General features: G+C 35.6%; 1 protein-coding gene across 1 annotated transcript in view; it reads right to left on the bottom strand.

Moving 5' to 3' along the window:
- The window catches only part of LOC138715254 (protein FAM107B), a 520,167-nt gene that overhangs the window by 482,076 nt on the left and 23,004 nt on the right, over positions 1 to 15,087 (bottom strand). Inside the window, exon 2 of the mRNA XM_069847980.1 lies at positions 14,293 to 14,421. Within this exon, the coding sequence (XP_069704081.1) occupies positions 14,293 to 14,421 (129 nt within the window). The remainder of the gene's footprint in view (positions 1 to 14,292; positions 14,422 to 15,087) is intronic.

Genomic DNA, 15,087 nt, shown 5'->3' with positions numbered 1-15,087 from the left:
AAGTAACACTTCATAGACAACTAAAATTTCAAAATATAAACAAAAAACACTTCATCAATCAAGCAATAAATTTGTTAAAAAACTGATGTTAGCGTGAGTGAGTGACTTGCACACTACATCGGTCTGAATCTTGCTGTATCTCCCATCACATTACCTACAAAAGGTATCATCTGTGGTGTTCAAAAATTCATAAGAGAACTGCAAGAAGAGACGGCTGAGAAAATTAGACAGGAAACTGTTAGAATTTTGAACAGTTCTTAAGGACCCCAAAGCGCACATATCCAATTCTGAGAAAAATGCCCTTCTGTCTTTGAGAAAGAATAATGATATCACGGTTCTTCCAGCAGACAAAGATAAAGCTAAAATTACCTCAACACTAACTCTTGCATTGTAAAAATTTAAATTATGGTTTATTTAACGACGCTCGCAACTGGAGAGGTTATATCAGCGTCGCCGGCGTGCCGGAATTTTGTCCCGCAGGAGTTCTTTTACATGCCAGTAAATCTATTGACATGAGCCTGTCGCATTTAAGCACACTTAAATGCCATCGACCTGGGCCGGGATCGAACGCGCAACCTCGAGCATAGAAAGCCAGCGCTATACCGACTGCGCCACCCAGACCGACTTTACATTGCAAAAGTATGAAATATATTATCTGGTTCAACTTATATTTAAAAATATAATGATTCAAATAAGCAAGTGGAAAAAAAGTATCATTTCACTTGGGTAAAATACTGGGTTAAATTATTAAGAAAAATAACTCACAAAAATCCATTTCCCCTACTTGTATTTTTAGTAGGTCATTTCACGGCGCTTTATCAACATCTTAGGTTATTTAGCTTCTGAATGAGATGAAGATAATGCCGGTGAAATGAGTCCGGGGTCCAGCACCGATAGTTACCCAGCATTTGCTCATATTGGGTTGAGGGAAAATCCCGGAAAAATCTCAACCAGGTAACTTGCCCCAACCTGGAATCGAACCTGGGCCACCTGGTTTCGTGGCCAGACGCGTTAACCCTACGTTGTATGACCTGCCAAAAATCCACAGAGAGGCGTCATCACTAATAGCTACCAATTGTAAACACCACTTACTTATAGCCTATGAAATTTGCTATCTGATTTGATATGCTTTAAAAAACTTTCCAGACATCCGAAATGTTAATAGAAAAAAAAATAATTTTTAAAAACAAAGCAACAAGATGTTTTGTGAATTTCGATTATAGTTTCACTTTTTATCGATGTCCCCTTACAAGAAACTATAATTTTACTATCAGAGGTACCGAACCGGACTCTCAATCACAGGCTGCGTTTGATGTTGGGTTCTAACCGTTCGGCTTTATCTGAGGTTTACATATTATCACAGTCTACTATATACAGTCACGAAGCTTGAGTTTTGAGGGTGCTAGAAACAATAGACTGTGACGGTACTATTTTGCATTGCCTGTAATGAGGCGATATTAGCGATCCTAGTGGTGAGCAACTATCTAATGTTTGCATATTTACTACGTATTGAGCTTCGCGACTGCATATACTAGACTGTGATATTATCATAAGATGAATATTAAATAATCTCATAGCGAATCCTCGGTTTTACCTCGTCAAAATGCAAACAATCACCAATTCCAAAGATGGCGGATAATCACGTAGTTCATACGGAGTCGTTAAATACCTAACCGATTAATAAATTGTTAGAAAATGTTTTCGTCAGAAATGTAATAATATTGTTCCATTAAGCTTTAGCTTCTCCTTTTTTTCTTTTCAACGAGGATTGTATTCAACTTCTATAGACTACGGATCATTTTTAAAATCGGTTATTAATCACGCTCGGTAACCGAATCTTTGTTACCGACGCGCAATAGTATATTACGATACAAGGTTGGGAAGTACTTTTTACAAAATCAAGGAAAAGTCTGAAAAACGAGCAGAGAGAGTTTTTCAATTTCCGAGATTTTGTAATGCACTTCACAAATGTGTATTATACACCATTTTTGCACGATCATATTTATAAAATTGCAAATACAATATATTTTGCATTGAAAATTTAGAACAATATTATTCAGAAGCCTTCGCAAAACTGCACTGTAATGGTAACTAAGTAACAATAAGTGCACTGTAATGGGTCTATTTCAGTATAGTTTCATGTTATGAAGAATTTTTTCCCTAACAACAAGTTTTCTCCCTAACTTTCAAGGCCTAACAAGAATAGCTGTAAACACAACAAAAAACATGATAGTGCAAAAATTATTCTTTCACAATTTGGTCACATGGTTCAGATAAACTCAGTTTATCCTTTAATCACTCCAATAGCTAACAATTTACCATACAGTTTACTATGAAATTATAATCACAAAGGCTCTTAAATAAAAAAAAATGGTCCAGTTCTTTGGATTGCTCATGCATAACGGTCCCTACAAAACTGATAATCCATCAGGTTTGGTATTATATCACCCTAATGATGATACCTGTAAATAATATCGAAACATTGGAGATTTTTAGTAGGTTATTTTACGACGCTTTATCAACAGCTTTGGTTATTTAGCGTCTGAATGAGATGAAGGTGATAATGCCGGTGAAATGAGTCCGGAGTCCAACACCGAAAGTTACCGAAAGAGCATTTGCTATTGATGGGTTGAGGGAAAACCCCGGAAAAAACCTCAACTTGCCCCGACCGGGAATCGAACCCGGGCCACCTGGTTTCGCGGCTAGACGTGCTAATCGTTACTCCACAGGCATGGACAACGTTGGAGATATTTTAATCCAAACACATGGCTTAAAGTTTAAAACTTCTCTTCTAGTCAAGGATCGTTATCAAGGATATTTTTATCACATGAGAAAACCAATACTGATTTATAAGAAATGAAAACCTACTTCAATTTGATGACCGGTATTTTCTTTCAGAACAGAGGTTATGTTATTATCATAGACAACTTACACAAAACTTTGCTTTGCTTATCATATTTGTGAAAAAAGTATTTGTTTTGACTATTACACTCTTACTACGTCATACTACTTTTGACCAATAAAACGGTACGAAAGGACGTATTTCGACCAATCATGGCTACTTATCGCACAATTTTATCGCGTCCCTAGCATTTGTTTAATTTTATCGCGTCCCTAGCATTTGTTTAATTTTATCGCGTCCCTAGCATTTGTTTCTTTGTTTGCCAACATTTGAAACTGCGCTGGTCTGGACGTCAAAAATATATATAAAATTACAAACCACTCCAGTCGATGCACAGCAGTTTCAAATATGACTCGCATTGGCATTCAAGAACAAGAATTAATAAAAATCACTGATCATATCTATGCATCTTCAGAAATCCGATTTACAAATAAATGAAGAGCACCATTCGGAAATCCTGAATAAGTTGAATACACCATGTAGGCCTAAATCAACGAGTTCCACTTCTATTACGCACACGTCCAATATAACATCAATTGAACCACCAACCACATTCAAATTTGAAAATTGTACATTCAATAATTATTCCTTCTAAAATTATTCATGTTTATTTTTTATGTCATCGTCGTTAATTAAAACTTTTCTAACATTTGTGTATATTAGTTAGGTTATGTTATAGCTTCTGTTCTGAGAGGATAAAAAGAACTTCTGCTATATGATATTATGGATAGTCACGTATCAGAGATTGTTTAATATTAAGATTTATTGAATAGTAATCATTACAGTGTCTGTATAAAGACACTACTGCCATCTAGCATGCATCTAGCGTAATATTTGTAATGTTGAGATGGTACAATAATACATTTGAAGACAGTTGTATTTTCGTAAGTCAATTAATATTTTATTGTATTGGAGTACTTCGTTACTTCTAATCTTTATATACTTTCTTCTAATCGTGTAATAGTCAATTAAATCCCACTCGAGTTTTGATTTTCTCTAGATAAATCAAAACGTCTAGTGAGATTACTGTTGATAAATTTGCAACTGCCATGATGAGGTTCGTTAAGATACAGCATGTATACTAATTTATTTTTGTGATGTTAATTAACGTGTAAGAAGATAGCATCTCTATCACCATATGATGTATATGCCACAATCAATTTCTTTGTAATAGATGATGGACCGCACGCCTCATACAGACGACACGGAAACTGTGGTATAGTACACTTCGAACGTCGATATCTCTAAGACAGTTTCGTGCCTTAGGAATATAATTCACGAAGGAAGCAAATGATCTGACGTATCTGGGGCGATCAATGAACATATTTCTTCAGATCCTAGCACGAAAAATATTTCGCGTTGCACTTAACGAAATAAAATCTGAATTATTGGCGTGGGTCAGCAGTGTACATATTACAACTCCGTTAGTTGACACAAAAATAAGAAAACAGAAAAATTTATGCTTTTTCAGCTACGAGTAATCACGAGTATCTCGTTAGAAACTGACAATACGACATAGTTACTTTATTAGCCAAAGTCGTTAACATTCTTCTTCGTAATACATCTCTGATTGCAGGTGTTGGGGTTTAGTTAGTGTTCCCATTGTTTGTTAAGAAATACTATGATATATATATATATATTTCAAAAGTCAGTTCAAACATTAAACCGCTATAAATATTATAATATTTGAGATAGGGAAAAAACAAAAACATCGCAGTGTTGGGCAAACAACGGAATTTACGAAACATTGGGAAGGTGTCCGCCGTTCTCTTGTTCAACGTAGGCTACAGCATTCTGTCTGCGACAACATGCACAGCATTTTGCAGATAATGTCTTGGAATATTGGCAATTTCTTGCAGTAGGGTTGTTGGATGTGTCAGGAAAATTCGTTCTTTAAGGTAACCCCACAACCAAAAGTCGGCCGGATTGAGATCTGGAGATCGCGGAGGCCACATTTCAGACTTTGGTCGGAAAACGAACCTCAATTACGCGTGTTAACTCCACCATTAATTTTTAGTAGGTTATTTTACGACGTTCTATCAACATCTTAGGTTATTTAGCGTCTGAACGAGATGAAGGTGATAATGCAGTGAAATGAGTCCGGGGTCCAGCACCGAAAGTTACCCAACATTTGCTCATATTGGGGTGAGGGAAAACCCCGGAAAAACCTCAACCAGGTAACTTGCCCCGACCGGGAATCGAACCCGGGCCACCTGGTTTCCCGGCCAGACGCGCTAATCGTTACTCCATAGCTGTGGACAATAATCGAATAAGACAGACTGTTATAGTAAACGGGGAGCGCTACTACAGCATGTTACAGAACTTCGTCATCCCTAGACTGAGGAATTGCGATATGGAAAACATAATCTTCATGCCAGATGGCGCTCAACCCCACATCTTTATCCCTGCAAAAAATTAATTACGCAGATGTTTGGCGATCGTGTCATCAGTAGGCACTTTCCAACAATGTGGCCTCCGCGATCTCCAGATCTCAATCCGGCCGACTTTTGGTTGTGGGGTTACCTTAAAGAACGAGTTTTCCTGACACATCCAACAACCCTACTGAAACTGAAAGATGCCATCTCGCAAGAAATTGCCATTATTCCAAGTCATTATCTGCAAAATGCTGTGCATGGTATCGCAGACAGAATGCTGTACGTTGAACAAGAGAAAGGTGGACATCTTTTCAATGTTTCGTAAACCCCGTTGTTTGCCCAACACTGTGATGTTTTTGTTTTTTCTCTATCTCAAATATTATAATATTTATAGCGGTTTAATGTTTGAACTGACTTTTGAAATTCTCTATACATTACATCTCAAAGGCAGCAAGGAGACAATGATTTCTACTTATGAAACTTCGGCAAAATTAGGTTGATTGAAAAGCCATTACATTGTTGTTGTTATTATTATTATTATTATTATTATTATTATTATTATTATTATTATTATTATTATTATTATTAGGGAACGGACTTTCATTTGCTAAAAGACTTGAAAATATTTATTTTGTTATGTAGTAAAAATATGGAAAATATGTATAAAAATTATTAAAATATTTTGTTCCAATATTACAAAATTTTAAGTAGTATGTATTATAAAAAGATCATTCACCAATCACGTTGAGACAGTGGTGGGTTCAAATACCTCGCTGTTACAGTGAGCAATGAAGACTTTCTCCAAGTTTTCCATCACAAACCGATGTCGGTTGTCTCGGGACAATGCACCGGGAGAAGGACCGTTCAATGTCACAAGAAGTTAGTCTTGCATGTTTCATCAAAGGACTGTCACTTACACACAAAGTCGCAATTTCACCAATGTCTTCTTGCCCTTCGAAAACTTTTTCAACTTTACATATAGTATGAAATCCATAATTATTTTCAAATACACTTTTAAATTTTTGAATAATAAGTTCTACTTTGAGACCTTTGATTTAATGAATTTTTTTCTCAATACCATGCGTCTCATTAATTGTGTCAGTCAACAAGTTGGTTGATGTTTTTCAATTTCGTTATAGATTGAGACAAAAAACTCAAATTTGCAGATATGTAAGATAATTTATCCATGACCATAACGAAAAACATGCCTTTACTAAATACTTTTGCGTTTGTAAAGTAGGCTTTTATTCAACATTACTTTATTCCACTAGTGAGATAAAGACTTTACCTCACAGTTTGAACTTTATCTCACAGTTCATTAGTATTTTCCTAGTACCCGGGCACACACGCATACCTTTCCATTCAACTATTACTCAAGAAGTTAATATATTAGTTACTAGACGTCACTACCTCTACTTCTTTATTACCATTTCTTAAATATACATACACTCAATTTCCTTCTGTTTTCTCTATCTACTACGTCGTAATTTGTGCATTGCATCCATATCTAATATGTATTTTTTTTTTATTTGTAATAATATACCTTTTGGGAGGCAAGGAAACTTCACGCGTTAGTCAACTGAGCTAAACACACACGATGATTAATTACGTTTTAATATTCCTCTTAAGTTTAGAGAAGTAAAATGTGAAATTATTTTAATCACATTAGTCCCGTGAACACCTCTAAATAATTCCTGAAACTTCAAAAAGATCAAAATACACGTTTAAAATGAAAAAATATATATTAAAATTATATAATTAATTATAATTTGTTATTTATTCAACGCCTTAGATACTATTCTTCACTAATCATGGCCTCCTACATGACCTACCTAGTACACGTATCGATTCTAAAATCCATGCCATGATGTGATTATATGAGGACTTATTTTCAACATATTTTCTTTAATAAAACAGAATTTTTCGTTATGGTCATGGATAAAATTACGTATGGTACTTGTGAGAGTGATCTTTATTGCGCGAGTGGAAAAATTTAAGCACGAGGCGTCAGCCGAGTGCTTAAATTACATGCACTTACCTCACAAGTACCATAAATAACTATAATTTTTTAAAGAACTGTTCTTAAGTAAGTTCTGAAGAATTTCAAATGATGAATTGTCATCCTTATTTAGTTCATCTATCACTGACTTAATTTTTTCAAAATTGTCTGCTTTTAACCATATCTTCAACGAGTGACTATGGATCTCGGTGAAAATGCAAGATCTGGATTTTTGGCTTTGAACAAATCAGTTCTTGTTGGGGCTTTTACGAACACCTTTTTTCCCGATTTAAATTAATTTGTCCACTTCAGAATATAAGGTACGTACCTACTCACATACTCTGTGTAAACCATGTACTATACAAGTTACGTATATAATGATTGGGAAGCTTACAGAAAGGCCTTCTGTTGCCTTCTTCATACGAAGTAGCATCAGTATGTAAGAGTAAAGCATTATCAAATTTAACCCCATTCCGCCATAACTGCAGAGATTCATTGAATAAGGGAGCCATCGCTACATGATTTTTCTCTACATTCTATACCGCTTGAAAACTACTTCATATTTTCTAACACACCTATTACAACTTCATTATTTTCTAACACATCTACTACAACGTTTCCCACTTTCCTATCGCTAGAGTCTGGTGATTTGTTCATGTTTATTCAATTTTTTTTTTCATATTCTTCTCTGATCTTTCCTAGCATTTATTCGTAACACGCAGGGACATCGATTTTTCTTAATGTTGATTCTTCTGGTGTTTCAAAATTTGTATATTTTGTAAGAAACTTTCTAAGCTCTGGACTTTTCAATTTATTTAAAGGAATATCAGATTAAAGAAAAGCTTTGCATAAATCTGCTTAATATTCAGAACTTTTTGAAAAAGAAAGTTTGTGAAAGAAAGCTGCTTCACCTAAAAGAACTTGTCTAGAGGTTGCACGTGAAGCGATCATTCTATGTTTATTTACTAAAATGCTAAGACTTCAGATCGCTAATCCGCATTTATAAATTTTCCACATTTTTGACAGAATAGAATATTTCCGTCATTTGTAAAAATTCGACTAAATTCAGCAACAAATAGAAGGTTTTGCTTACACATCTCAAAATTGGAGAATTCAGTCATACCGGCACTTTTAAGTGTGTTATTTATCGACGCTGTATCAACTACTGGTTATTTAGAGACTGATTACGAGATGAGGCCGATGATTCGCCATGTGATTACCTGACATTCGCCTTACAGTTGTACAAAACCTCGGGAGGGGGGAGGGGAAGACGAACCAGGTAGTCATCCCAAGCGGGATTGGAACCCACATCCGAGAGCAACCCCCGGATCAGTAGGTAAAGCGCTACCGACCGAGCTACGCCGGTAGCTGACTTTTTGTAACTAGGGACGTTTTTTCCTTGATCATTTGACCTCCTCTTGAAGAAATGCGCCGAAACTGTAGTTCATGATTTACCGTCCCAGACACTAATATTATTATCCACGATATAAATTCTACGTTGCACGAGGATGCGTATTATGATTAACGGAGAAATAGTATGGTGCCAGGAGGAGTTCTATTCCGAAAACGTCACTCCCACACACCGTCTTTAATTACTAAAAATTCCACTTGAATTGACTAGAAATTTAACAATCCCAGACCTCAGACATGGAGAGCAGATACTGTACCAAGCCGTCAGTATAGTTAAAAAAAGTTGTCCACTATATAGACTATCTATATTATTTAATGCTTACTAGTCTTCTAATGAAGTAGGATATGCAAGTATATATATATATATATATATATATATATATATATATATATATATATATATATATATAGGGTTGTTTCCGATCTCTGATAACGAATTTGAATGACATCATGTGCGTCAGGAATCACACGACAGCAGAACTGTGGCGCGAGGTGACAGACCAGTAATGAGTGATCTCATAGTCAGAGTGCACGGCGACTCACAGCAGAAATTCCCAAGAAAATCGAGCCTTTTTAGGAGGAGTACATAACAACCCTTTCCGATCCCAAGTACAGTTAAATGAAAATAAAAGAAGTCTGCAATAAACGAGGTTTCGTTATTTACAAGAAAGGCATCTTCTGTGTACTTAATAAGATTGGTAAAGCTCGAATGGAATTAATTTGTATCATCTCGTGGGGTACGGCGACTTGTGATGGGGGGTGGATTTGCTTGCTTTTTCCACTCTGGAATTAATCCCATCCGAGCTTTGCCAGTCTTATTAGGTACACACAAGATGCCTCTCTTGGAAATAACGAAACCACGTTATGATTTTCACGTAACTGTGCTTAGCATCGGAAAGAGTTGTTATGTATCCCTTCCCAAAAATGCTTGATTTTCTTGGGCATTGCTACTGTGATACACCGTGCACTCTGATTATGAAATCACTTACTACTGGTCTGTCACTTCTCGCCGCAATTCAGCTGTCGGTGTGATTCCTAACGCACATGACGTCATTCAAATTCGTTATCAGAGATCGGAAACAACCCTACATTCAGATAATACTTCTGTACACTAGACTACTTTAAAAATCTATCTAAGTAGTCCTAATTGAGTAATAACTAAGCTGGAAATACGCCTATGTGTGAGGACGTTTGCTGTAATATTGTCAGAAGCTACAAAAGGATCGATGAAACCAGCAAACGTTCCGACACGTGAGGTGTGATATATTCATTAAAAACTTAATGCCTCTTCATTTCTGTGAACTGTAAATAAATTTGCACAGAAATGTAATTTGGCTTTTCATGAAGTTCCCATTTCTGTGGAGCTGCGTGTGGCGGTGCGTTACATTAACATAAATAATGGTGATGTCACGAACTTGCACGTAATGAGGTTTAAGTGGAGGGCGGTAATTTCTAAAATGCCGACATGAAATGTGTATGTTGTAGGTCACGTCCATTTCAGACCGTCGGGTCACGTTGCAACATTTCCGCTTTGCCCGTGTTTATATCGACGGTGTTACTCTATGTTAAGTGTTACAACCAAACATTTTCATCATAACTTACGAATTTTTGCATCATATTCTGAGAATTAATATGAGATGTTAAAAACACTATGACAATAACCACATAGAGTGAAGTAGGACAAGAGCGCAAAATTATGACAACAGCTTGTCTGCGGAAACGAGAATCGGAACGAAAACGAAAACGGTAAAATTGTTAAAATGTGTACATTTAAATGTGAGCATTCACAATTAACGAAAAGCTTGCCGGAGCCCGGAATCGGGAACGAAGAGTTGGCCAAGTTTCAACTTTGGCGTTCACGTTTTCGATCACAGCCCACTAGATTTATTCTATTGCCATCTAAAAGCTATTTTATCGTGACATAACCAATGCATTATTTTGTTCTGTGCTGTGCATCATGGAGCAAGTTTTATTTGATGAGATTCTAATATTGAGTGTTGAGGAAAATCCTCACGTTTACAATAAGCGGCGCGCCTCGTATAAAGATGAGAAAATGAAGGAGAATACGTGGCTTTCAATAGCTGCATCTTTGAACACCGATCGAAAGCGAATCATATTTTATTACTGTATTGGTTGTATTACACACTACATATTCATGCTTCAATTCAATAGCTACTGTTGTGTTCATTTTTGTTCTATTACAAATGTGTCTTCTCTAATTATTTTACGTTATGATAGACTTAAAATAGGTTGTGATAATAAAGATGCATGGGCGTACCTAATGAAATGTTTCAGTTGAAATTTCGAAGTTGGTTAACCTGTGCTTATGTTGGCTGCCTTGTACTCATAAGAGAACACCATTGGTCAATTATACACAAATGACATCAGAATGCGTAATATCGACTTTACATATCGTTATTGACATACATATCGATATGCATAGTCGTCTACGTTCTCGGTTTATTGTGAATCAAAAATTTTTCATATTCACGTCCTCTGCTTCTCGTTTTCATTCTGGTTCTCGTTCCCGGTTTATTGTGAACCAGCCTTAAGAGACTTTAGCCCGAGAGTGCAGTGTTCTGATGACCGCTGTCATAGAGTTTCCTGAATCTATCAAGTTATCCTATTGCTGATTGATGAAGTGGTTTTGAAGATTTTCTTTGATACCCATATGAGATTGAAAGAGCTATTACTTAGACAAGAATACGATATGTGTGACATACATACATACATACATGCATACATACATACATACATACATACATACATACATACATACATACATACATACATACATACATACATACATACATACATACACAAAATCGTACATTTTATCCTTTATCAAAACTTCTTTAGTCACTCTACATATTGTAAAACTTCCAATATACATGTGCATATCTCGAACCACGAATAGAGAAAGTTGTGACCAGGTTACGCAAAGACTTCTCGCCTCGACCTCGGCTACTGAATTAGCGTTTATAATGAGTAAGTAACCCGTACCCACTTCCTCGTCTTCACATTCACAAGTGCGGGACAGCTCATATTTCAAACAGCGCAGCGGTCGTTTTGCAACCTTCCGCGTAAGAATCAAAGAGTTAACAAGGCATATCCACGCAAAATGACAAAGGAAATCCTCTTCCTTGATTCACGATATAATTCTAATGACACGCAGATTTTACACTTGCCCGGATCTCATTCAAGGCTTTCACAGAGACCACATGAATCCTTCGATAACAAAAGATTTGTATGCCCCCTTATGTTAATCTGTGTGAAAATATCTACATGTCGGAAGGAACACGGATAACAAGAAGAGAAAGCGTTTGCGTATTGTACAGTTGCTCAAGACTCCTACAGCGGCTGTCTCACTGGACGACATCAACTGCGGGCTACGAAATCCAATCTTCGGCGCCGTGATGATTCTGTGAATCAGGTGGATAGTCGATGGAAAATCAGTTTTATTAACATGTGTCAAACTCGACCTCAATAATCTAGCAGTTGCTCTGTTTGTCATTATTTCCTAAATACTCGAATACAAATTGATGAGATTTTAAACGGCGATAAAAATTATTAGTCTGATTTCCTTTCGGGAGAAAATTACAGCCGCAGTTTCCATGCTTGTGAATAATGGTGCGTGAAAGAACACTGTTTCTGAATGAACGGGCTCCAGTCAAGACCAGTCAACCGTCCATTCTATCGAAATATGGCAAAATAAAATGATAGGCTATAATTATATTCTTTATTACATTTTCTATTAATATTGCCAGAAATCAAGATCCTATGCATAGTAATTATCCACAACGACAACGTTATAAGTTTTCGGAAAAAAAAAAAAAAACTTTTTTTTCAAAAAGTAGAAACTTTCCACCGATATGGCATTACACTTTTTGTTGTACTCAATATGACCAATTTGCTCTGTCATATATATAAAACACTTGTAGACTTACCAAGTGTTATTAACAGACGTAAATTGAACATATATCCATATTACAGATTTCAACATTCGGGAGAAACTGGACTTAAGAGATTTTAAAAGTAAGCCGACGACATTCATCATTCTTGAGTACGAACTAGTGTCAAAATGTGGAGCCGAAATCTTTAGTCATTAAATATTAAAAACACAATCTATTGAGCGAAGTACAAGTAATTATTCTCCATTCTTCAGCAAATGGTCTCGAAGCAGATGAGGATGATAATAGTAGGTAATAATGGTAAAAATGTAAATAATAATAATGAAGACAGAAACAGACCCTTTGCAACTATATAACGGCCCGAAGCACGCCACAATAAAAATAATATGGTTACAACCATGAGAAGCATTAGGCTTAAATTATAATAATAATAATAATAATAATAATAATAATAATAATAATAATAATAATAATTTTTAAAATGTATGTCAGTCATGTTATAGATCTTAAAATAGAATACCTCTGGGAAGGAAAATAAAATATAAAATATATAATTACTCATTCTAGCGATTTAAAATAAATTTCACTCATGTAAAAACGGATACAAATTTGAATTCAAATGAACGTAAAAAGAATACCATAGAATATAGGGGAGAGTCGGGTAGTATCGGACATCGGGTAATATCGGACAGTGAGTTTATTTCATCTACCGCACGATGATAGTACCTGATTGACATGGTTACGTTTCTGTGATGTCGCATAGAGAAACGTAACCATGTCATTCAGGTACTACCATATGGTGGTAGATGAAAGAAACTCACTGTCCGATACTACCCGATGTCCGATACTACCCGACTCTCCCCTAATATGAAAAGTAATTTTAGCGAGAATTATTTGTTATCGCTCTATGCTTATAAAATTTTCGAAATTTTTTTATTTGTTTTACTACTGTTCGTCATTCACCTAAATGAAGTCAGTTGTGTAGACCAATTTAGCGACAAAGCCGCCACAGTAGGCTGGTCTATGCTACACTCGCCATGAAATGATATGGAGATTTTGTTGGGATGCCACAGGGAAACCGGAACTCCCGAAGAAAATCCCTATGTTACCTGGTCCATAGACTTGCATCGGGTGTATACCGGATATCGAACCCGGGTCAACAGGACTAGAAGTCAAGCGCTCTAGCCACTAGACCACCGTGGCGGTAATTTATTATTGCGGTAAATTATTATTATTTTTATTATTATTATTATTATTATTATTATTATTATTATTATTAAAATAATTTATTGCTTTTCATGGTTGTAACTCTATTATTTTTACTACAATTTTACGGAGCAGTTGCTCAGGTAGAAGCAAGATTCTGTTACAGCTACACAGTATTACCGAATTTATGTAATAACAAATGTTATATTATTTTATTTCTCAGATATTTGGCCCGTGCAGACTTAGGCCTACTAGTTTTTGGGTATTTGTTGGTTCTTTACCACAATTTCAACTCTTATTATGTTTTAATACATGCTATAAAATATGGGGAAACTCTGCAATACTTTTATTACTTTGTTCCCTAATAAATTGATTAATTTTGTGAACAGCGCAGAAAGACTATGGTTCGGTCTTAATGGAACAAGTTTTTAATCATGTCCACAAACATTTTGTAGATTATCTTGATACAAGACTATAATGCGTACTTACCTCGGAAGTCGCATCCGCGGTGGCATCGGATGGAACCTGGTTCAGGAAGCTCGCTGGCACGAATCCCACGGTGTCACTCTTCAAGGCCCGGACGGCCCACCAGGACTCGTGTTCGTCCTTACTCAGGACCTTCATCAAGACAGAAAAACAAGTGTCACCAAGACGACACATACTTTCTCATTACACATTTACACATTTTACGCGTTTCGAAACAATTTAATTTCCTTATCGTGTTATGAATGATATTACTGTTTATAGTTTAGTTTTTTTACTCTCATTCTAACGATACAGTGCCTAAATCAAAATAGTTCATAGTACACTCTGTTATGAAGTAAAACTTTCATTTTCTGCATTGTAAACAAAAAGAATTTGTATAGCCATAAAATATAAGATATTTTACTTATAAATTATACGGATCAAATAACTTAGATGCATGTAATTAATTATTTATGAATAAACTTATATAATGTAGTTATTTGTTCTTCTAATATTTTCTAATATTATTCTTGTATTTTCAAAAATCTGTAGGCTATTTCAAAGTGATATACAGTAAACATTAAAACGTATTGATTGTTTATGATGGTATCCTAACCATATTACTCACTATTCAGGTAACCAACAGTATTATTACAATAAATCGTTCAATAGATGTAGCATTTTTAGAGATAATTGCTAGCTGGTACTCAAATGACCGCGTGTAAGAAGAAATTATATCTCTGATGACAAATGAAAACAGATTGTAAAGTTGATTTGCAATTTCATCAATAGAAGAGTATAATTTTACAAAAGTATTTC

Source organism: Periplaneta americana, chromosome 15 (genome assembly GCF_040183065.1).
Source record: "Periplaneta americana isolate PAMFEO1 chromosome 15, P.americana_PAMFEO1_priV1, whole genome shotgun sequence".
Taxonomy (NCBI): domain Eukaryota; kingdom Metazoa; phylum Arthropoda; class Insecta; order Blattodea; family Blattidae; genus Periplaneta; species Periplaneta americana.
Note: the sequence above shows the minus strand (reverse complement) of the source record. Positions and strands in the feature narration are given on the sequence as shown.